General features: G+C 43.7%; 1 protein-coding gene across 4 annotated transcripts in view; it reads right to left on the reverse strand.

The window, feature by feature from the left end:
* The window catches only part of metap1d (methionyl aminopeptidase type 1D (mitochondrial)), a 242,948-nt gene that overhangs the window by 211,665 nt on the left and 5,772 nt on the right, over positions 1–25,511 (reverse strand). The window contains exon 1 of one of the 4 annotated variants that reach the window (XM_038789419.1): positions 21,281–21,536. The exons of 2 other annotated variants lie outside the window; for them this stretch is intronic. In XM_038789419.1, the coding sequence (XP_038645347.1) occupies positions 21,281–21,320 (40 nt within the window). In that variant the 5' untranslated portion in view covers positions 21,321–21,536. Of the gene's footprint in view, positions 1–11,862; positions 12,298–21,280; positions 21,537–25,511 lie in introns of those variants that run through there. One more of the 4 variants, XM_038789418.1, reaches the window with a different exon arrangement.

Genomic DNA, 25,511 nt, shown 5'->3' on the forward strand with positions numbered 1-25,511 from the left:
AACCCAAACAGTAACTTTTAAGTTAAGCTCGCCTTCTCTCCGTATTCATATTTCCCTCCGTAGCTGCCCCATTGCCCTTCCCGTCCTCAACCTATCGGAACTGCCCCTGCAACCTCTTCCGCTGCACCAACAGCTTTTTTAAACCCCCCCCCCCCCCCAACGTATCTCCTGTCCATCTCAACAATCTCGTCCAGCAACCTCACTCCTCCTCCGATCCCTGTGCGCTTTGAACAAGATAATCTCCCCTCGGACCACTGCCTTCAACATCTCCCAGAACATGGCCATCAACACCTCCCCATTCTAATTCAGCTCCAGCTCCACATTATCCCCAATTGCCGACCTCACCTTTTTACAAAACCCCTCACCTGCCGGAAGACCCAAATCCAGCTTCCATCCCCGGTCTCTGCCCTTGCCCCGAGCTAAGCCACAACTCTAGCCAATGCGGGTGTGATCCAAAATCATGATTCCCGCAGACTCCACCCCCATCAACACCACTCGACTCACCACAATTCCCGAATACACCTTATACACGAGTGTTCTTAAACCTCCATAGATCAAACATTCCCATACGCTCCATAAAACCTCCCAACTCCTTCACCATCCACAACTTTCCCATTGACCTGGGCCTCGACTTGTCCAACCTCGGTTCCATTTCACAATTAAAATCTCCACCAATAATCAACTGGTGCGTATCCAGATCCAGGATCGCTCCCAGTAAACCCTTTACAAAGCCCACATCATCCCAATTTGGCACATATACATTGACTAGCATCCCTCCAGCACCCCACTCACTATCACATATCCCCCTCTCCCAGGGTTCCGCACTTCCTTGAGCCCCCCACAAACCCTGTCCTTTTGTCCAACAAAATAGCCACTCTCCGTGACTTTGAGTCAAACCCCAAGTGAAATACTTGTCTCTCCCATCTCTGCCTCAACCTAACCTGATCCTTAGCCCGGAGGTGCCCTCTTGTAAAAAATCTCATCCGCCTTCAACCTCCTCAGGTGTAGAAAACCCAAGACCAGGTGTGCAAATACCCACGGACGTTTCACAATACAATTCTTACCGGAGATTTCCTCCTCCATTCCCCTCTACCATCATCCCCCACCGGTTGAACCTCCCTTAATACCGCCCTAAACCGGGCCCATCCAAGATGACCAGATCGCCCAGGCTTGGCCACCTGACGCAGCCCCCTCTCCCACCTCACCTCCCTCTACCAGCATTACCTGCCTGCATGGCAGCTCCCACTCAAATACCCCCCCTACACACCCCTCTGCCCCTCCCCTCACCAGTCCGTCCTTAGCCTGTGCAAACAGCCCTCTACCCACCTGAATGCCCCTCAGGCGGCAACCCCACCCAGTGGGCCGCTCCATGCACATCCCTTATCCAAAAATAACACCCAAAATCGTAAATCGCCCCTCCAAAAAGAAAAACACCGCAAACGGCCTTGGAGGGTGGGAGGGGTCAAATTAGCCTCTTACAAACTTATAACTCCACAAAGAAAAAAAAACACCCTCCGCCAACACACAATAGCCATAACATCCAACCTTTGTAGATTCAGCTCCCCCAGTTCATGGTCCCTTATAAAATCATTGGCCTCTTCTGCCGTTTTGAAATAATACTCCCGGCCTTCATCGCCGGGTACAGCACCACAAACTGAATCTTCCTTTGGTACAATACCGCCTTGGACCTGTTAAATCCAGCACACCTCTTCGCCAGCTCCAATGTCCTGGCATATTCGGACACGATTCTCCTCCTATTCACAGTCTTGCTTCTCCCTGGCCCACCATAGAATCGCCTCCTTTTGCACGACCTTGTGCAACCGCCCAATCACCACCCGCGGCGGCTCCCCTGCTCTCGGCTTCTGCCTTAGAGACCTGTGGGCCCTCTCCACCTCTGGGCCCCGTCTAGCACCCTCTCCTCGACCAACCGTGCCAGCAACCTCGAATGACATTTTGTGGTGCTCGTTCGTTCTACACCCTCTGGCAGACCCACCATTCGCAGGTTCTGCTGCCTAGACATGTTCTCCTGCTCCTCGACCATCACTCTCAGCGACTTGCATAAGTTCCCCAGGATCCCCACCTCTCCCTCCAGGGACACGATCTGATCATTCTGGTGGGACACCACCATCTCCACTTCTCGTATCGTCGCCCCTTGTGCCTCAAGGCACTTTTCTACACAGTCCATCGATCCTCGAGGTGCTACTGCTCCTTCAATCAGTCGCCATGCATCTCCTTCCTTTGCTGGTGAAATTTGTCTTTAATGAAGGCCATCAACTACTCCATCTGGGACTTACCCATTGGAGACAATCCTTCCCTCTCCGCCATTCTTGGAATTGGTGCTGCACCACAGGTCCCCTCCAATTTATTAACCAAGTCTTTGTTTTTTTGCTGGGTCTGGTAGCCAGTAGACATGCCAATCCTGGGGAGAATCTCTCCCTCTACAGCTTATGCACCACTTTCCTGCTGGAGCTACTCCACTAACAGGTATAAAGTGCCCAAACCAACACCTTTGAGCCGGAGCTGCCCTGTGGTTTGGCTATTCCGGTGGTGGAAAAGGGAAGAATTGGATGCTCCTCTGATTTAGGAGGAGGTTCTAGAGGGTATGTGTTAGATGCAGTTAGATTCTAGGAGAAGGTGCCAGAGCCGGATTGGTTCCCGATTGAATTTTGTAACATGTTTTCTGGGTTGCTGGCCCCAGTGCTGCTCGAGATGTTTGAGGATTCTATGACTCAGGGAATGTTGCGGTGTCATTGGCACAGACGATGATCTCCTTGATATTAAAGAAGGATAACAATCCAACTGAATGTGGGTCGTACCGCCCGATTTCATTATTAAATGTGATTGCAAAGCTGCTGCCAAATGTTTTGCCTCGGCACATGGAGCCTTCCCTCCCAGGGGTCATATCGGAGGAGCAGACTGAGTTTGTTAAGGGAAGACAGTTGTCGGCCAATGTTCGGAGGCTGTTTTATGTGGTTTTGTCCCTTCTCTATCTCACTGGATGCAGACAAGGCGTTTGATAGGGTGGAGTGTGGCTATTTGTTTAAGGTCTTGAAGAGGTTTGGCTTTGGGCCTAGATTTATATTTTGGATCAGGCTCTTATATAAGGCCCCCACCGCGAGCGTCCATACAAACGCTTTAAATTTGAAACACTTCCAACCGAGGAGAGGCACAAGCCAGGAGTGTCCACTGTCCCCGCTATGGTTTGTCTTGGCAATTGAGGCTCTGGCCATAGCACTGAGGTCATCCACAAAGTGGAGGAGGATACAGAGAGGGGGACGGAGCATTTGGTGTCACTATATGTTGCTGTATGTTACAGACCATCTCTTCAATGCAGAGAAGATAATGAAGCTGCTTGAGAGGTTTGACTCCTTTTCAGGATACAAACTGAACCTGGGTAAAAGCTAATGTTTTCCGGTGAATTTCCCAGGGAGCACAGCCGACCTGGGGAAGTTGCCTTTTCACTTGGCCAGATCCAGTTTTCGTTATCTGAGAGTCCGTGTGGCCCACGACTGGGTTCTCTCGGTGGTTGATATAGGGGAGGGACGGGTGTCGGAGATCTATGGACGGCTGGTGTCGACGGAGCAGGTCCTGTTGGACGAGATTAAAAGGAAGTGGAAGGAGTTGTGCCAGGAGTTTGAGAGAGGAGCGTGGAGCGAGAGGTGTGGAGCGAGGCTCAATAGAGTCAACTACCTCCACATGCACTGGGCTCAGCCGGATTCAATTCAACGTGGTGCATAGGGCCCATTTGACTAGGGCACGAATGAGTGGATTTTTCGCGGATGTAGAGGACAGGTGCGAGCGGTAATCTAGTGAAGGATATCAAGAGTTTTCTTAACTTTCTGGTTTGCTGTATGGTTAATGTGATCGGCTGCTTACTTGCTTGCTAATATCACTGCTGTTGCACACCAAGACATCCATTTGACTTAGTAATAGATTTAAACTGTTGTCAGTAGAGGGGGAAACCATGCCACAGAGATTGCTGTGGGTCTTTGTGGGCAACTGTCTTTGAGGGAAAAAACATCCACAATTGAGCCAGCACTGCCATTCTTGGGACCTGCTTGTGTGCAAATTGGTTGTCACAATTTTCTAGAAACCAACAGTCATCACAATATAAAAGTAATGTAGTGATTCTGAATAACTTGGAGGAGGAGGCAGACAGTGGCATAATAGTATTGATCCAGAAGCCCAGGGTAATACTCTGGGAACCAGAGTTCAAATCCCGCCACGGCAGGTGGTGGAAATTGAATCCTATAAACTACCTGGAATTAGAAATCTAATGATAACCATGAAACCATTGTCGATTGATGTAAAAGACCCAGCTGGTTCACGGATGTCCTTTGGGAAGGAAATCTGTCATTCTTACCTGGTCTGGCCTACATGTGACTCTTAAAAGACCCTCTGAAAAGGGCTTAGCAAGCCACTCAGTTGTATAAAACCACAACAAAGTCAATAAGAAGGAAATAGGAGTGTCACCGCACAGTCATTGTGGAGATGATGTCCCATCTTCACCTTGAGGATACCCTCCATCGACCTAGGCACTGGCAATGCAACGACAAGGTCCTCCATACCAACATCTGGGGGGTTGAGCCAAAATTGGTAGAGCTATCTCACAGAATAGTCAAGCAACAGCCTAACATAGCCATACTTATGGAATCATACCTTACAGATAATTTACCAGACACCATAATCACCCACCAGCAGGACAGACACAGCAGAGGTGGCGGGCAGCACAGTAGTATACAGTCGGGAGGGAGTTGCCCTGGGAGTCCTCAACATCAACTCTGGACCCCATGTAGTCTCATGGTTTCAGGTCAAACACGGGCAAGGAAACCTCCTGTTGATGACCATGCACCGTCCACCCTCAGCTGATGAATAATTTCTCCTACATGTTGAACACCACTTGGATGAAACACGGAGGATGGCAAGGGCACAGAATATACTCTGGATGAGGGACTTTAATGTCCACCGCGAAGAATGGTTGGTAGCACCACTACTGACTGAGCTGACCAAGTCCTAAAAGAAATAACTGCTGGACTGGGTCTGCGACAGGTAGTAAGAGAACCAAGAGGGAAAAACATACTGGACCTCATCCTCACCAACCTGTCTGCCACAGTGCATCTGTCCAAGCTACTATCGGTAGGAGTGCCACTGCACAGTTATTGTGGAGACGATGTACCATCTTCACCTTGAGGATACCCTCCATCGTGTTATGTGGCACTTCCAGCGTGCTAAATGCGACAGATTCAGAACAGCTCTAGCAAGACAAAAACTGGCGATCAACAGCAGCAGAATTGTACTCAGCCATAACCTGTAACCTCATGGCCCCGCAATTCCCCCACTCTACCATTACCACCAAGCCAGGGGATCAACCCTGGTTCAATGAAGTGTGTAGGAGAGCAAGCCAGGAGCAGCAGCTGGCATACCGAAAAATGAAGTGTCAACCTAATGAAGCTACAACACAGGACTACTTGTGTGCCAAACAGCATAAGCAGCAAGTGATAGACAGAGCTTTAGTGTTCCCACAACCACGGTGGCGCAGTGGTTAGCACTGCTGCCTCACGTCGCCGAGGTCTCAGGTTCGATCCCGGCTCAGGGTCACTGTCCGTGTGGAGTTTGCACATTCTCCCCGTGTCTGCGTGGGTTTCGCCCCCACAACCCAAAGATGTGCAGGGTACGTGGATTGGCCATACTAAATTGCCCCTTAATTGGAAAAAATGAATTGGGTACTCTAAATTTAAAAAGTGATCCCACAACCAACGGATCAGAACAAAGCTCTGCAGTCCTGCCACATCCAGCCGTGAACGGTGGTGAACAATTCTTCAACTTGTTGGAGGAGACGACTCCACAAATATCCTTTTCCTCAATGATGGAGGAGCACAGCACATCTGTGCAAAAGACAAAGCTGAAGCATTCGCAATAATCTTCAGCCAGAAGCGCCAAGTGGATGATCCATCTCAGTTTCCTCCAGAGGTCCCCAACATCACAGATGCCAGTTTTCAGCCAATTCAATTAACCCCATCAAGAAACAGCTGAATGCACTCGTTACTGCAATGGACAAATTCAACCTGGCCAATTACTACTCTATCTCTTAATGATCAGCAAAGTGATGGAAGGAATCATCACCAGTCCCATTAAGCGGCACTTGTTTAGCAATAACCTGCTCACAGACCCGCAGTTTAGATTCCACCAGCGTCACTCAGCTTCTGACCGCATTACAGCCTTGGTTCAAACATGGACTAAAGAGCTCAACTCGAGGTGAGGCGAGAGTGATGGCCCTCGATATTAAGGCAGCATTTGATTGAGTATGGCATCAAAGAGCCCTCATAAAACTGGAGTCAATGGGAATCAGATGGAAAACTCTCCACTGATTAGTCATACCTTGAAAAAAGAAGATGGTTATGGTTGTTGGAGGTCAATCATCTCAGTCCCAGGACATCACTGCAAGAGTTCTTCAGGGTAGTGTCACTGGCCCAACCATCTTCAGCAGCTTCATCAATGACCTTCCTTCCAACATAAGGTCAGATCGCTGATGATTGTACAATGTTCAGCACCATTCATAGCTGCTCAGACACTGAAGCAATCCACATGCAAATACAGGAAGACCTGGACAATATCCAGGCTTGGACTAACAAGTGGCAAGTAACATTCATACCACACAAATGCCAGGCAATGACCATCTCCAATAAGGGAGAGTCAAACCATCGCCTCTTAACATTCAATGGCATTAGCATCGCTGAATCCCCCACTATCAACATCCTGGGGGTACCATTGACCACAAACCGAACTGGACAAGCCATATAACTACTGTGGCTACAAGAGCAGGTCAGAGACTAGGAATCTTGCAGCAAATAACTCACCTCCTGACACCCCAAAGCCTGCCCACCACCTACAAGGCACAAGTTAAGAGGGTGATGGAATACTTCCCACTTGCCTGGATGAGTGCAGCTCCAACAACACAAGAAGCTCGACACCATCCAGGACAAAGCAGCCTGCCTGATTGACACCCCTTCCACAAATATTCACTCCCTCCACCACTGACACACAGTAGCAGCACTGTGTACCATCTACAAGATGCACTGCAGGAACTCGCCAACGCTCCTTAGGCAGCATCTTCTAGATCCACGACCACTACCACCTAGAAGGACAAGGGTAGCAGATGCATGGGAACATCAACAACTGGAAGTTTATCTCCAAGTCAATCACCTTCCTGACTTGGAAATATATTGCCATTCTTTCACTGTCGCTGGGTCAAAATCCTGGAACTCCCTCCCTAACAACACTGTGGGTGTGCATACTCCACATGGATTGCAGCGGTTCAAGAGGCGGCTCACCACCACCTTCTCAAGGGCAATTGGAGGTGAGCAACAAATGCTGGCCCAGCCAGAGAAGCCCACATCCCATAAAAATGAATGAATTTGGAGTATGTCATAGGTACTTTATAAACGCACATTATTTCTTTCTACTCAGACTTCATTTATTTTTGAGGCATGTCTTCTGATACCTTTACCATTACTATAAGTACCACAATGTTACTCATGAGATTGTATTTTCTTTGAACATAGATGGACAAATCTTTATATATTCATCAAACATTTGAATATGTATGGCTATTGGCTTAATTTTGTTTATCTTTCGAAACAGTTACTCATCCTTCCCCAGCACTCTGTAGTGGTTATGCACTTAGACTATTCTTAAGTTTAGTTATTCTCTTTTGAAAATCCTGTATTGTGAATACCACAGTTTATACAAGTATACTAAAAGTATTCCACAGTTTAAATACTAAAAGTCTACCACGCTTTATTTTCCAATACGCCTGAAAAATAATTTTGAAGAAATTACCAGCGGAAGTCAAATCCAGTGGCAGAGAGTGAAAATCATGTTCAATTCAGAAGCAATACCAGGAAACACTTCCACTGGCTAACAAATTGCACCTGGATACTTTCAATACTCAGATCAGTCAAAATAACTACATCAGTAACATGAGAAACTAACAAATTACCCTTCATCATTGAAAACTCATGGAAGCAGCAGGTCATAAAAATGTATTTCCTACTCATGGTTGTTGAAGAATCCTAAGTACTTGCAATCTTTGAAACTCAAGAGCTTGAATATTTGAATGGGCTTAAGCTTGACCTGCACTTGTGGAATTGGAATGCTTTACTCTGAACAATTGAGGGTCAGCTAACCATAACCAACAGGTGACCAAATACAATAAAATAAAATATACATACACCATATTTATTATAGGTGATGCCACACAAAATGTCAATTAGAGTACTAATCCAATTTAATTTTGAATAACAGATTTCTTGAAAAAAGCAATGAAACATATTTGACCTTATTTTATTGGCCTCCACTGAACAAAAAGCTTTTTACTGTCTAACTTTCAAAATTTATCAAATTGTGACACAGGAAGAAGTTATTTACATTTTCAACACTACCAGCATACATCATTGTGACAAAAAATAACAAGCACTCTATGAAAAAGGTTCAATCAATGTCAGTCATTTACTCAGGAATTAATGCAAGCAGCAGCATGGTGTAGGTTAGTCAGATTTGTTGTGACCTGGAAGAATCAAGTGAAACACTAATCAGTGGACTACATCTTTAAAGAAATAGAAATGATGCAAAAACAATTTAAAATTCAAAAGCAAAACCACATTCAATAACAATCAGTATAGAAAGATCCTATATTTGTAGCTCTCATTATCAGAATTTGCTCATTTTCACATTGGTCTCAGATGTAAAAGCCGACAGGGGAAAAACATGATCATTACAAATATGCAACATCAATGTTAAAGCTCTTAAAAATAACTAACCCATAACATTCAAAAGAGATGTGACTCTATAAAAATATTTAGTGAACTTTATTTTGTTGGGCAAGGGTAAAGAGTTAGAAGCTGCAACAGCATGGTAGCACAGTGGTTAGTGCAATTGCTTCACAGCTCCAGGGCCCAAGTTCGATTCCCAGTTTGTTCACTGTCTGTGCAGAGTCTGCACGTTCTACCAGTGTCTGCGTGGGTTTCCTCCGGGTGCTCCGGTTTCCTCCCACAGTCCAAAGGTATGCAGGTTAGGTGGAGTGGCCATGATAAATTGCCCTTAGTGTCTAAAAAGGTACAGTGGGGATAGGATGGCGGCGTGGACTTAAATGGGGTGCTCTTTCCAAGAGCCGATGGATGGGCCAAATGGCCTCCTTCTGTACTGTAAATTCTATGATTCTATCATACAAGGGTCACATTATTCACACATTTTCTTCATCAATGCATTGGTGGCAAATTTTGATACAATGCAAGTTATTACATCATAAGGCGGACAAACAACAAACAATTTGGGAAAACATTTTCATTACAATGGTCCTTCAAGTTGAAAAGTTGCTTAATGACTAAAAGGGGTTAAGGAGACTAAGTTTTCTTAAAGCACTCCCTCAGTTGCTTCAGCAATTTCAAAAATCAATTTTCTTACCAGCATTAAATCATGTGCATAGGTCCGCCCCCCCTTCTCTCTCTGCCACTTCCCACCCCCAAACCCTCACTCCACTCTGTGAGGCTACCATTTGAGACTCCATCGTCAAGAATGGGAGATGCTTGTTCAAACTGGGTCAAAAGCTATAGGATCCTAGATAATCATGACAAACATTAGGAAATCTACCCCCAATTGGTTTCCAAGGTTTCACTGAAAAGTTTTGCAGTCGATGTGAAGAAGATGCAAAGGGATGCTCAACATTGACAAAATCATTGCAGCAGTCTGACAACAAAGAAGGCACATCTGAAGAATATCCATATTAATAAGGAGCTTTAATTCTCTTAAAATAAAAGTTTATTAAACTTGTCTGGGCTAATTATCATCTTCTATAAAATATGGGAGTAAACAGAAATCCAGAGGGAGTACAAGTTCCCTCATACGTAGTTTGGAATTTTAATCTCCCTAGCAAACATTATTATTTCCTTGGTCCATGTAACTGCACTGCAAAATATAGTTTACTAACCAATGCTTAAGAAAATACCTGGAAAAGAAATAAAGATGGAACTAATTACTGCTAAAATCATTCACTGCAAATACATGTGATACAGACCCTGATTTGTATATAAAGAGGTCAAAATGTATTAAACATGGTTGAATTGTTCTGACAAAAGTATATTTTCTGTTACATAATTTGCCTTGTTCACGTTATAAATATTTCAGTTGTAATAAAGTGTCCATGAAAACAGTCATCCATCAACTATCAATAATACCTTCTCTTAACTATACTAAATCTTTTTTATTTTTATGGTTAAATCCATCATAAAATGTCGAGAGAATCTTTTAATTATAACGTCATAAACAAAAAAGCATTTTTGCTTGACTGCTCATGCCCGTCAACTATTTTTAGCAAGGTACAATTGATAAACAACATACTGGCTGCTCGCAAGCATCAAGTTTTTAAAACATAGCAATTCACTTTTACTTACAATCGATGATGCCTCTAACCTCAGTTTCTATGAAGCCAAAAGGTTACACTGATGATGTTATCCATTCATTTATACACTAGCCCATGGGCATAATGTGAAATAGAAGAAGTATAGCATGGAACGTAATAAGCCAAAGACCAAAAACCTGAACATAGCTCTCTTTCAACTCCCCTGGGAATCCTGTTACTAAAGGACTGCTATTCTTGAACATAGGAATCATTTCAATCAGTTACTAGAGTTCAGGCAGGACAAGGTCTCGGCAGTCTGCTCGTCTAATTTTGTTGAAATGCAGGCGCCATTAGGTAACAGTAGTGGCCATAGAATATGCCAGGAAGGTGAAACCTAAAACTTAAAAATGAACATTAAAACATTGTGGCAGCCCAATGGTGCAGTGATATAAAATACATTACAATAAAATAATTAAAAACATTGCATATAAGCAAGAAACTGAGAAGAATCTTACTCAGGTGCATCTTTCCACATCCATGACTAGCTAAGTATTTAAAATAAATGTTTATTATTAATCATCATTTCCATCCAAATTGTTGCTTCAGGATCAGTGCTAATAAACAAACATTTTACGCATCTTCATATACAATTTAACATTGTTGATTCTCCCTTATAAATTGCATCTGATGCAGATATTTTATGCAAATCAAGCATTAGATATAAAAGTATACTCCTGCAGTTATGTGATATTGTATCATATTGCATCCTGGAACAAGGGAAATGCTTTTCAGCAAGCTTCAAGGCTTCTACTTTGTTCCCGAGGCCAGTGTTAACTTAATTCATTTTACAGAGAAATGTGCAATCCATGTGACTATGTAATAATTGCCACCTGTGCCTTGTAGGGAAGAAAAACGCTACTCACTTTGAACGTCTCTGGTCACATGTTCATGCTTTGAAAAGCTAAAACTCCTGTTTACCACATGTGGAGTAAATAAGATCAACCTAGTCAGTTGTGATGGGACCGGCAACTTGCCAAATCTATATTTGGATGGGTATCTCAGCTAACATTTTACTCAAAGCAGTGTTGACATCACAGCTGTAAAGTAGTCTCTCTAATTTATTTAATTTGTCCTCCAAGTTGGTCAGTGAAACAAGGGAAAACCCAAGAAAACGGGATGTATTGGGGAGGGGAAGAACACAAATCGCCTAAAAATTTTAAATATCCTTGCATTTCATCCCCCTCCTCAGAGCAGGTCTTTTTTCCAAACCAGAAGGCTCAGCAAGTAACTTGCTTCGAACTATTTTGGTGCAGATCAAATAACCACGGAAACTAAATCAAACAAACCAAGGTGCAAACTAAAAGGAAAGTACCTTAAACAAAAACAAATTACAAATGAAACACAGGACATCAAACCAAATGCGATTTATGGGGTTAATAAAGCACCCCAGTCCCTGCGGTGACAACCTAGCACAAGTGACCAAGACGGTGCCGGTAGACTCCGGTGCATTCGGTCTCCAGAAATATCAGGTTGCGAATGTAGCCGCGGTCCCAATTCTGGTCACCCTGGCAGCCATAGCCCATCCTTCCGCCAGCCACCGGAAATCGCATTGTTGGAAGTCTGGATTCTTGAGCAGCGGCTCCCTGATGGCAGCTACCGCTCCAGCAGGAAGGGAGCTTTGGCGCGAGGCAACCATGTTCCGGACTTTGAGCATGTCCTGGTAAAACCACCTTGCCCAGAGCCCGACACCGCCCGCCCCGATGGTCTGGAAGACATCCCCAGATGTCTGGTCCACTTTTGTGTGGACCAGTACTAAATGGTGCCATGGCAAGGTCTCTCAGGAGAGAGTGTTCATTCCTGGATCTCGGGAGCCGATTTAAGTGGGCTTAACTGCTCACTTAAGTATGTAAATCTGGATCACGCCCAGTGAAGGCGAGATCTAGATTGTGACTCTCGCGAGATCTAATTAGATCTCGCAAGGTGTTCTAAGCATTGCAAATCTCACGAGAGGCCTCTCCTGAGATTTAGTGGCCTTGTCTAGTCTCTGATGAGGCCATTTGATCGCACCCCGAATGCAAACAATAGAATGGCTTGTATTTCCTCAAATTTAAAAGAATAACGGGTGATATAATTAAGGTGTTTCAGTTGATTAACTGATTTGGTAAAGTTGAAAAAAAAAGAGAAACTATTTTCGCTGGCAGGACCGACCAGAACAGGGGTCATACCCTTAAAATTAGAGCTTGGCCATTCAGGAGTGATGTCAGGGAGCACTTCTTCACCCAAAGGGGAATGGGAGTGTGGGGCTTTCTCCTCCAAAAATATTTTGAGGTCTTGTCAATTTTGGCAATATACAACAAAGGCAGTTAAAAAGTTGAGTCATAGATCAGCCATGATCTAATTGAATGGTATAACAGGTTTGAGGATGCATCGTTTATGTTCATATTAGGTATCACGATCAATAAAAATCTGAATCCCAAATCTAAGTCATTTCTTCAACTTGATTTTTCTGGCTGTTTTAATAATGTTTAGAAATAGATAAACCAAAGACCATAGTATTAGGTACAGAGATGTACATCACTTTGATTTTTGCACTCTCTGCTTTGGAATGTGTTATATTACGTGATTATAATACATCGTTACTCTTTTGCTTACTTCTGGAATGGTCTGATAATTGTAGTTCAATGAAACTATCAGTCTTCAATTTAAAGCAAATAACATTTAATGATGAATATAAATATCAATGGGTTTGTTCACTCTTCTACAACTATTACCCCTGATGATTAAGTAAATAAGTATAAATAATGTTTAACTACACGTGCCAACTAAGCTATATCTCTCGAACACTCTGCTATCTATTCACTCCTAATACGAAGAGGTGGGAATATCCTCAGTTTATGTACATGGATCAGGTGCTGCCATCTAGAGGTTGTCTTGCACTATGACACAGTCGTGAACCCTTTACATACCAGCTGATATACAGATCACTGCATCCCCCTTTTTAAAAAAAAACATATTTTCTGCGTATCAGAGAAAATTGAATAACAAGCTAACAATAAATCATGAGATGTATATCTGTACAAGCAAAACTTGAGTAATGACTGCACAACAATTTGATATACTACAAGTTCAATCTGTTTGGTTTTCATTGTCATCTTGTCGATCTTCTGAGCTGACGAGGTGGTGAATGTGATGTTTTCACTGTCTTGTAAATGTCATCTGAATTTCTGGTATGCAGTAAATGGTCTCGGAAAATTGATTCTTGTGAATTTTAAATTTGGAAAAATTTGGTACTGTAATCGAATTGTTTGCAATGCATGTCTGTTTCCGCTGATTTTACTATGTAGGAGTGTGGAGCTGCTTTCCGAATGATAGTTTCTGGGGCAGACCATCCTCCATCCAGAATTTTGATTCTTACTAGGTAATCCGTTGTGAGTGGTTCGAATTGAGATGTGTGTCTGTTGTAGTATGACTGTTGATGTGAACATTGTTCTTCTATCTTCTTCAACGCTGGCAAGTGGTCTGGATTCTGCAGTCTAATCGCTGGTAAGGTAATCCTGAGATCCTTATTAAATAACATTTGAGCCAGCGAGAGTCCTGAAGATAGCTCTATAAGATAACGCAAGATGGATATCCAACGTCAAATCAATAGCTTTACTGATCAACTGTTTGACAATGTGACCACCTTTTTCTATCTTGGTGCTGGACTGGGGGTAGTGAGGACTGGATGTCACATGCGTGAAGTTATATTTCTTTGAGAATTCTGTCTTTCATGGACCATTGTCCGACATGACAGTATTCGGTATTCTATGCCTTGAAAATGTTTCCTTGCATGCTTTAAAACTAGTAATCGTCAAATCAGATTAAATGTTTCTGTACTGAGGACATCGCCCCTTTGGCCACCCATTTTGAAGATGACGCATGACCCTCTGAAGTGTAGCATCCTTCTTTGTTTCTTACTTGATTAAATTCAACTTTTTGATCTGATGCAGGAAGGTTCTCTGCACAGAGTTGAGCCTGAGCTTCGACATCACGTACAAATTCAAACGGTGGACTGACAGTTGTAATGGAGCGTGATAAAGTGTCTGCAATAATGAAATCTTTCCCAGGAGTGTAAATTAAATTGAAATCATACTGTCGTAATTTCATCATCATCCTTTGAAGTCTTGGCGTCATATCATTGAGATCTTAGTCGATGATGTAGGCCAACAGCCTGTGATCCACCTCAACTGTGAAGGTTGGGAATCCATTGACCTAGTGTCATGGGAGTGTCACAGACATGTAAGAAATGTTTGTCTGATCACAAGACTTCAGTGATGTCATTGTGTGGGTGCAGCTGGGCTTTGGCTCTGAGTTTTACTTGTTTTGGTTTGGGCTTGTTTTGAGCCTCTGAGTTCTTCTGCTTTCGTTTTCACATTTGGCTGCTGTATTCAGACAAGTATCTTGGAGTGTCTCTCTACCTTCAGTTTAGACTGCTTGATAGCTTGAAAATAAATAACTGTTTTCTGGAAGGAACTCAACCCTGCTGTTTTGGGAAGGAAACAAGTAGTATCCATAGCAAGTCTGAAAGGTCTTCGAGTGCTGTGTGCTGGACCACACCTTTGAAAAGGGTTTTCTGGTTTATGGGATCTTGCTATTAAATTGGAACAGCTTAAGGAGAAAATTTATTAAGGGTTATACATAGAGTACTGTAGCTGTGTGGGGTATTTATGTTGGTAGTTGATAAAAATGCTTGTGTGTGTTTATAAAAATGTTAACTAAACTCGTAGAATAAACTTTGTTTTTTTTATAATTTTTAAAAATTCTCCTCCTTTTTCATATTTTCTCCCAAATTTACACCCAACAATAAACAATAATCAGTAACTAATGTAATGTCAATCCCCATATCAATAACAACCATCCCATCCTCCCACCAAACCCCAGACATTAGCCCGCATGTTAACATAAACAAATGACAAAAAGGAATCGGGAATCACCCATAGTCACCATTAACACATGCAATCCCTCTCCCCCAACCCTCCCAGCCCTGCCCCCCCCTAATGTTCGATATGATCCAATTCTCGAAAGTGCATAATGAATAACGCCCATGAATTGTAGAACTCCTCCATCCTTCCCTTCAGTTCAAATTTGACCTTTTCAAGCGTTAAGAATTCCAGCAGGACCCCCTGCCACGCCAGGGCACAGGGTGGAGGTTGATCACCACCCTAACATGATACGCCATCAGGCGATCAACGAGGCAAAGGCTACAACATCTGCCACCGTGCCCATTTCCAACCCTGGTTGGTCCGACACCGAATATGGCCTCCCGAGGACCCGGGTCAGTTTCACGTGCACCACTTTAGAGATTATATCAAAACCCTCCTTCCAGTAATCCTCCAGCTTTGGACAGGACCAAAACATATGAACGTGGTTTTCGGGGGCCCCCACGCAACGTTCACACACATCTTCTACCCCCCCCCCCCAAAGAGCCGGCTCATCCTCGCCCTTGTAAGGGTGTAAGCTGTAGCAGCCCCAACCTCGCACACGAGGTGGAGGCGTTCACCCTCCATAGCACACACACCAGAACCCCTCCTCCATACCTTCTCCCAACTCTTCCTCCCACTTTGCCTTGATCCCTTTTAGCGGCGCCTTCTCCTCCTCCAAAATAGCCCCGTAAACCGCCATACTACCCTCTTCTCCAGTCCCCCTGCTGTCAGCACCTCCTCCAGCAATGTTGAAGCCGGCTCTACTGGGAAGCTGTGTCTCCTTTCTGGCAAAGTCTCCAACCTGCATGTATCTAAATATTTCCCCCTGTTCCAGCCCATACTTCGCTCCCAGCTCCTTCAATCCCGCAAAATGACCCCCAAGAAACAAATCTTTTAATGTCCTAATTCCTTTCTCCTCCCATCTGAAAATTTCCATCCCACTTCCCTGCCTCAAATCTATGGTTCCCCTGAATCAGCATTTCCCTTGACCTTGCCCCCAACTCGAAGTGCTGTCGAAACTGTCTCCAAATTCTCAACAAAGCTATTACGACCGAACTCCCCGAGTATCTCCCCGGGGCCTTTGGGAGCGGTGCTCTCACTAGCGCCTTTGATCCCGACCCCCTACCCAAACTCTCCTCCATTCTGACCCATTGTGAGTCAACCCCTCTGACCCAGCTCCGTACCTTCTCCACATTCGCCTCCCTGTATTAATACATCAGGTTCGGAAGACCCAAACCCCCTGCCTGCCTTCCTCTCTGTAGTAACAACTTTTTAATTCTGGCCACCTTCCCTCCCCATATGAACAAGGTAATCATCCCTTCAATCTCTCCAAAAAAATGCCTTTGGCAGGAAAATCGGCAGGCATTGAAAAATAAACAGGAATCGCAGCAGCACATTCATTTTAACCGCCTGTACCCGACCTGCCAGTGACAGAGGGAGACCATCCGACCTTGCCAGATCAGCTTTCACTCTACCCACCAAACTAGAAATGTTATACCTACAGAACCGCCCCCGCCCCCCCCACAAATCTCGAGCAACCCCCAGGTATCTAAAGTGAATCCCTGCCTGAAAGAATTGCAGCCCCACCCCTGGCCGAGATACCACAAAATATTTATTCGTCTAGATTTAATTTGTACCAAGAGAAAGACCTAAACACCCGAAGCAGTTCCAGTATTCCCCTTATTGACATACTCGGTTCTGACAAGTATAACAAGTCATCGGCATATAAGGACACCCTATGCTCTATTAACCGCCCCCTCTCTTTCCCCCTCCTCCCCTCCCCCCTCCTCCCCTCCCCCCCCCGCACTATCCCTTTTCATAGCCCCAAACCTCTTAATGCAATGGCCAATGGCTCAATCGCGAGTGAAAACAGCAGGGGGACATAGGACATCCCTGCCTAGTCCCACGGTGGAGAGGGAAGTATTCTGAGCTGATGTTATTTGTGCAGACACTGGCCGTCGCTGCCTTATATAATAGCTTTACCCAGTCCACAAATCTGGGTCCAATTCCAAACCGCTCGAGAACTGCCATCAAGTACCCCCATTCTACCTGGTCAAACGCTTTCTCGGCGTCCAATGCCACAACCACCTGTTTCCTTCCCCTCCACCGGTACCATAACCACGTTCAATACCCTCCTAATGTTCGAAAAGAGCTGCCTCCCTCTCACAAACCCCATCTGATTTTCACCTATCACCTTCGGGAGGCACTCCTCTAGCCTACCTGCCAGTACCTTCGCCCATATCTTTGCATTTAAAAGTGATATGGGCCTATATGATCCTCAATTACTGTTTCAAGTTTGTCACAGAACCCTCGGTCCCCCAAATGTCCCACAACTAACTTCCACCCTGGTCTCTGTACCATCCCCTTCTCCAGTACCAGATCCACCCAATGCGGAGCATGATCTGATATTGCAATTGCCGAGTACTCCAACCCTTTAATCCCAGCTAGCAGCGCCTTCCCCACCATGAAAAAAAGTCAATCCGCGAGTACACCTTATGGACCGCTGAGAAAAAGGAGTACTCCCGCTCCCTCGGGTGCAGAAACCTCCAAAGGAGAATAAGCTTTGTTTTTGATTCAAAGTGCTCAAGGCCTCTATTGAATAACACCAGAAAGGCAGGCCCTTGTGCTCATCGTAACCAAAATAAACAGTTGTAGGTCAGGTGAACGCCATGATATACTTCGGAGTTTTCTGAATCCTGGCCCATAACATTAGACATTCCTTCTCAATTTGGGCATACCTGCATTCCGTTGCTGTCATTGCTCTTGAAGCATTTGCTATAGGACCCCAATATGAATTTTCATCTCTTTGTAAGAGAACTGAGCCTGTCCCATCCTGACTTGCATCAGTGGATATCTTGGTTGCTCTTTTCGGATCGAAGAAAGCAAGTATTGGTCCTGTCATGAGCTTGGTTTTTAAATCTTTCCACTCTTTCTGATGGCTCTCCGTCCACTCAAAAGGTGTAGATTTTCTTATCAAGTTTCTCAATGTTGTTGTTCTTGCTGACAAGTTGGAGATGAACTCGCCAAGAAAATTGACGAAGCCTAGAAATCGGAGAACAACTTTTTTGTCTTCTGGTATCTCCATGTTCTGAATAGCTGAAATGTTATCATCATCAGGTTGGACACCTTGATGAGAAATGGTATCTCCTAGAAATTTGACTGTCCAAAGGTACATTTCAATTGATTAAGTTTGAGTCCATACTTGTTGATGCGTTTGAATACCTGTTTTAGACGCTCAAATGTGCTCTTCTCTGGTTGTGGAGCAAATAATGATGTCGTCAACATATACTCTCTCACCTTCAATTCCTTCTGTCATTTGCTCCACAATCCTGTGGAATATCTCAGATGCATATCATACCAAACGGCATACAGTTGAAGCAAAATCATCCAAAGAGCGTGTTAAATGGACATGTTGTCTGCTCCAGTCATCGAGTTCCATTTGCCAAAATCCCTGTGACGCTCTAACTTTATAAGATGCGTACATTCGCCATCTCACTTGTGATTTCCTCACGCTATGGTATGGAATAGTGTTCCCTTCTTATGTTCTTATTGAGATCTTTAGGATCAATGCAGCTGCGTAGATCACCAGGCTTCTTTTTTACGCAAACCAATGTGCTGACCCAGTCAGTCGGTTTTCTGACTCGAGATATAATGCCTTGGGTTTGAAATCAGTCTAGTTCTTGTTTTCACCTCTCTCGCAAAGAAGCAGGAATTTTCCTAAGCGAATGAATAACTGGCTTGGCATCCTTCCTGAGTAAAACTTTATTCTGGAATGATAGTGTGCCCATGCCTCTGATAACATTAGGGCACTGATTCAAGATGCATTGGATATCATCCAAACATGGCGTATATTCAGTTGCTGTATATATACACGTTGTACAAGCTGCCAGTCTTTACATGCTTGTGCTCCTAAAAGTGAAGATTTAGCATTGTTTACGATTTCAAATCTTAAACGTTTCTTGATTTGTTTGTTCGAGACTTTCAAATGGCATGATCCTATTGAAGAGATCAGGTTGCCATTAGTCATTCAGTCTGCAGGCTGCTGGAAGTATCTTGGGTTCTTCCTGAATCTTGCTGAGATGCAGTCTTGAAAGGAGATTTGCTGAAGCACCAGTGTCAAGTTTAAACAAAATTGAACAGTTGTTAACTTGAACGAGAAACTGAGTTCCATTCATTATTGGTGTTGACTGAATTGATTTGCTGAGGATTGCTTGTTGCTTCTTTTGTTTCCTCACACTTTACAATAATGCCAACAAAAAATATATTTGAGTGAATAATTGTCATTGTCTGATGAAAAGTTCTCTTCGGTTTCTTACACTCTGAACATTAATCTGCCTGTAGTTTTGTTTAGCAGGTTTAAATGGAAGAGAAGATCTGCACTGCGAAGCAAAATGATTAAGCTCGCCACACTTCGAGCATTGTTTTCCATGTGCTGGACATTTCATCTTTAAATGGGCGGTTCCACATCTATAACACGTCATGACGTTGACGTTCTGACTCATGAGACACTTCCGCGCATGCGCAGACCGATTTTCATCCTTCTCGCAATTTCTGACGAAATGCGCATGTGCAGGGTTTGAGTGCGCGCGTGCAAGATGGCTGCCATCCAAAACATGCCTCTTCACCGATTGCGACACCATTTTTATACACTCAATCTAGAGGTGGATTTTTGCGCCTTTTTCACGGGTATAATATTCATTATATTGATTCTTGCTCTGATGTGCTAGGCATTTTTCTTTTTTGAAAAAACATTCTATTGAGGCATTTATGGTTCTATAATAACAAAAGACACAAGCACAGCTATAAACATGGTTCAACGCTTAACACACCCCTCCATCTCCCACAATTCTCGCCTAAGCTAGACCGACAGTGTATCCCCCACCCCCCTATATTGAATTTGCTGGCGATTCAATTTTCTCTGAAGAAGTCAATAAACGGCTGCCACCTCCGAACGAACCCTAATGACGAACCTCTCAGGGCAAACTTGATTTTGTCAAGCCTGAGAAACCCAGCCATGTCACTAACACATACCCCTACTTTCGGGGGTTTCGAGTCCCTCCACACTAGTAAGATCCGTCTCCGGGCTATCAAGGAGACAAAGGCCAAAACATCAGCCTCTCTTGCCCCTGGACTCCCGGGTCTTCTGACACTCCAAAAATCGCCACCTCTGGACTCGGTGCCACCCTCACCTTTAACACCCTGGACATGACATCTGCAAATCCCTGCCAGAATACCCTCAGCTTCAGGCATGCCCAAAACATGTGGACATGATTTGCGGGCCCTCCTGCACATCGCCCATACCTGTCCTCTACCCCAAAAAACCTGCTCAACCGGGCTACTGTCATGTGTGCCTGGTGGACCACCTTGAATTGTATCAGGCCGAGTCTGGCACATGATGAGGACGAATTGACTCTGCTCAGGGCATCCTCCCACAGACCCGCCTCTAACTCCTTTCCCAATGTGCTAGGCATTTTTTAAATCACTAATTCTAATGTTAGGTTTTGTTGTCTCAAAAGACTTTCTTTTAGATGCTCATCATTTATTCCAAATACAATTTGATCACGAATTAACGAGTCATGCAGTGCTGCAAAGTTGCAAGATTGAGCTCGAAGTTTTAAGTCTGCCACAAAGCTAGTAAATGATTCCCCTGTTTTCAGCAATCTTTGGTTGAAAATAAAACGTTCAAATGTTTCATTTGTTTATATCTTGTAGTGGTCATCAAATTTACTTAATGTCACTTCAAATTTAGCTTTGTCCTAACCAGCAAGACATTGAAAGGAATTATATATTTCGATTGCATGCTGTCCTGCCATTGATAAAAGCAATGCAATTTTTCTAGCATCAGTTGCGGTAGTTAAATCAGTAGCTTCCAAATATATCTGAAATTGTTGTTTAAACAGTTTCTAATTAGAGTTCAAATTACCAGTAGTCTTGAGGTGACATGGAGCTTGTGCGTGGTCCATCAAGGCGTGGTTCTTCGAAGGATCAGTTTGCTTCGACGCTTCCCCAGTTGAATAGCTGCCACAGATTTCTTCAATTTCTGATCTTTCTTAATCTATGTAGCTAGTTTTTCCGAAGCCAAATCCTAGTATCATGTTACATTCCGTGATTGTAATACGTTGTTACTCTTTTGCTTACTTCCAGAATGGTCTGATGGTTGTAGTTGTAGTTCAATTAAACTATCAATCTTCAAATTAATCAAATAACATTTAATGAATAACGAATATAAATATGAATGAGTTTGTTCATTCTTCTGCAACTATAACTGATGATTAAGTAAATAAGAAGTATAGATAATGTTTAACTACATGTGCCAACTAAGCTATATCTCTCTAACACTCTGCTATCTAGTCACTCCTGATACGAAGAGGCGGGAATATCCTCTGAATTCAGTTTATATACATGGATCTGGCGCTGCCATCAGTGGTTGTCGAGCACTATGATACAGTTGTTAACCCTTTACATACCAGCAGATATACAGATCACTACAGAATGTACAATACTCTTAAGAAAAACAGAACTGACACTTGATGAAACAGTACCTCAGAAGTATCATATGATGTATCATAGGGTGCTGATCGTGAAAATGAAAATAGGGACATCACAGAAATAAGTTCCATAATTTTGTCACAGCGACATAACTATGGAACTTAATGCTCAGTATCTTGGGAGCAGTAGGATACAGGTTCACACTCACTATAATCCACCCCATAATGACCTTTCAGGTTCAATTATGTTGCTAGGAATTGCTGTTTACTCCTTCACTAGAGGAAAGAAAATCACCTTCCTTTAGCACACCTTATAGCAGCCACTTTCTCAGTAGAACTCAAAGGGTCAGCAGCAGATTTTGCACCATCTTTTGAACAGTAGAGTTGTGTATATACAAAAGATTAAGTGAGAAAGCACCTCAAGTTGTAAGTGCCTAACCTCAAAATAATGAGTTCATTCAGTGACATTAGCATACATATTTTAAATTCTGGCAAATAATGACTGACCCAAACAAATGTGCCGAAATAAATGTTTTAGCTATGCAGCCAATGTAATTGTTGGAACTTCAGTGGGAGTTAGGTACCTGAACGGCAAAAGCAATTGGTCCCACATATTGAAGGTTCGCATTTTACAGTAGATTAGCTGTTGATGAAAATTATGTAGTAGAAGTGAGGCATAAACTGCAAAAAAAAAGAATAAAACTCACTAACGCTGAAGCAAACATAGCCATGGTACGTGTAAGCAAGAATAAACATGAAGATTTAAAGCAAATGCTTAACCTAGAAAATCTCAGGTATTTTACACCACGATTGTGAATAATCAGCAACTTGCATCTTTCTGTGTTGTATATTTGATGATAGCGACTGTATTATACTGGATTATTCAATTCATCCTAAGAGTTTTTCCTCCACATGGTATTAACTTTCATTTGATTATGTTACTCCAGTGTTAGTATCTGCTGTGCATTTTACAGTGCTTACACACTCTAGATGTTTTGGGGATTAAAATTAGGCTTTCTTTGATGTAAATCAGTAAAAGAATTCTACTGAATTTATTTTTACAATTTATAGTTTTACACACCATTTTGTGTGCCGTTTGTGCTGTTATTTCAGTAAGGCCTGAAAGGACCAAGTGAAAAAATGATTCTGTATGTTAGTGTAACAGTACAGACAATACAGAATCACTTTTCATTTTTTTTTTAAATTTAGATTACCCAATTATTTTTTCCAATTAAGGGGCAATTTAGCATGGCCAATCCACCGACTCTGCACATTTTTGGGTTGTGGGGGCGAAACCCACACAGACACGGGGAGAATATGCAAACTCCACACGGACAGTGACCCAGAGCCGGGATCGAACCTGGGACCTCAGTGCCGTGAGGCGGTTGTGCTAACCACTAGGCCACCGTGCTGCCTCACTTTTCATTTTTAAAATTATTTTTCCAATTAAGGGGCAATTTAAAATGGCCAATCCACCTATCCTGCACATCTTTGGGTTATGGGGGTGAGACTCTGGGAGAATGTGTAAACTCCACATGGGCAGTGACCCAGGGCCGGGATCGAACCCTGGTCCTCGACGCTGTGAGGCAGCAGTGCTAACCACTGCACCACCGTGCCACCCTCAGAATCACTTTTCAAACAATTTGCTAAAAGCTTATTTTATTATAAACTAAAAGTAACATTTGAACTAAGGAGCTGGTCATTGACTTCAGGGAGAAAAGTATCGTACAAACCCCTGTCTGCATCATGGTGCTGAGGTGGAGATGGTTGACAGCTTCAAATTCCTAGGTGTGCACATCAACAAAAATCTATCCTGGTCCACCCACGACAACGCTATGGCCAAGAAAGCACAACAATGCCTATACTTCCTCAGGAAACTAAGGAAATTCGATGTCCACATTGACTCTTACCAAATTGTTTTTACAGATGCACCTCAGAAAGCATCCTATCTGGCTGCATCACAGCTTCGTATGGCAACTGCTCAGCCCAAGAGCACAAGAAACTACAGAGAGTGGTGAACAGAACAGGTTTGCCATTGTTAAAAGACTATGTTGCATTTAAAGTTTAGGGATATATATCGATCAGAAAGCTATTATAGACATTCCAAGATTAAGGCAGAGTCTCTTATAACTATGGTTCATTTTTCAAAAATACATTTCCTGTATCAGTAGTTCATATTTCAGCACTTGGCCTGTTATACTGCTTGCATTCAAAATGCTGACATCCTTATAAACAATAGACGCATCTAAATATATTCTGCTCTTCTATTCCATGAGAGCATTCCCAGCAAAGACTCTCATTAAGGACCTGGATAAGTATCTTGCTAGAAACAAAAGTGGAAATTATGGGCACAATTTAGCCACCATGTTGCACCCAATGCGCATCTGGGTCTGCCGGTTAAATAGCGGGAAAGGCCAAAATCGAGATTCGCGGCAGGCGTGACTCAGTTTTCTATCTAACCGGCCGGCTCCCAACGAAGAGTTCTGGATCACGCCCAAATATGGCGTGCATATCATTCACAGTCATTTGGATTAATATACATCTCATTCGCGAGATTGAAGTCGAATGCAATGACTTCCCGGGAATTAACTGGCTCCCCAATGAGAAATCCCGCGGACCTTGTTTAGTACTCTTCTTAGGCAGCATGGTGGCACAGTGGTTAGCATTGCTGCCTCATGGCGCCAAGGACCCAGGCTCGATCTCGGTTCTGGGTCACTGTCCGTGTGGAGTTTGCACATTCTTCCCGTGTTTGCGTGGGTTTCACCCCCACAACCCAAAGATGTGCAGGGTAGGTGGATTGGTCATGCTAAATTGCCCCTTACTTGGAAAAAATGAATTGGTACTCTAACATTTTTTTAAAATAAAGTACTCCTTCTTAAAAAAGGTGAAGCTGGTGCAGTGAATAACCGTTTCCATTTTCCAGCACGCAGCTCAAGGGCACTGGAGCTGCTGCCCCAGTGCTTTTGGCGGAAATGAGGTGTTGCAGGTCAGGGGTCAAGAACATAGAACATACCATGCAGAAGGAGGCCATTCGGCCCATCGAGTCTGCACCGACCCACTTAAGCCCTCACTTCCACCCTATCGCCATAACCCAATAACCCCTCCTAACCTTTTTGGTCACTATGGGCAATTTATCATGGCCAATCCACCTAACCTGCACGTCTTTGGACTGTGGGAGGAAACTGGAGCACCCGGAAGAAACCCACGCAGACATGGGGAGAACGTACAGACTCCGCACAGACAGTGACCCAGCAAGGAATCGAACCTGGGACCCTGGCGCTGTGAAGCCACAGTGCTATCCACTTGTGCTGCCCTACCGGGTTGTCCCCGGGCCAGTGGAGCGAGGTGGGAGCTTTTCCTAGAGGCCTTCAAACTATCTTTAAATATTGTGAATACCCATAACAGGGGCAACTACATCTGCTGCCTGTCTGTCCTACCAAACATTTCCAGGACAGAGCTCTGCTCCTGGTTCTATGCTGAAGGTAACTTTAACTCCCTTGGACTATGAACAGCCTCTAGCTTCACAGCTGAAGGCTTTTACTAATGAGAAATTGGTCTTGTTAGTTGTGAGAGCACGTCACAGCTCTCAAGTGGTGCTGTAGGATGTGTTTGCTGCTTGTCGCTGCAAATGCCTGGAGGCTGCTGCTGCTGTTTCCTTCTTTTTCT

This window comes from Scyliorhinus canicula, chromosome 2 (assembly GCF_902713615.1).
Source record: "Scyliorhinus canicula chromosome 2, sScyCan1.1, whole genome shotgun sequence".
NCBI lineage: Eukaryota > Metazoa > Chordata > Chondrichthyes > Carcharhiniformes > Scyliorhinidae > Scyliorhinus > Scyliorhinus canicula.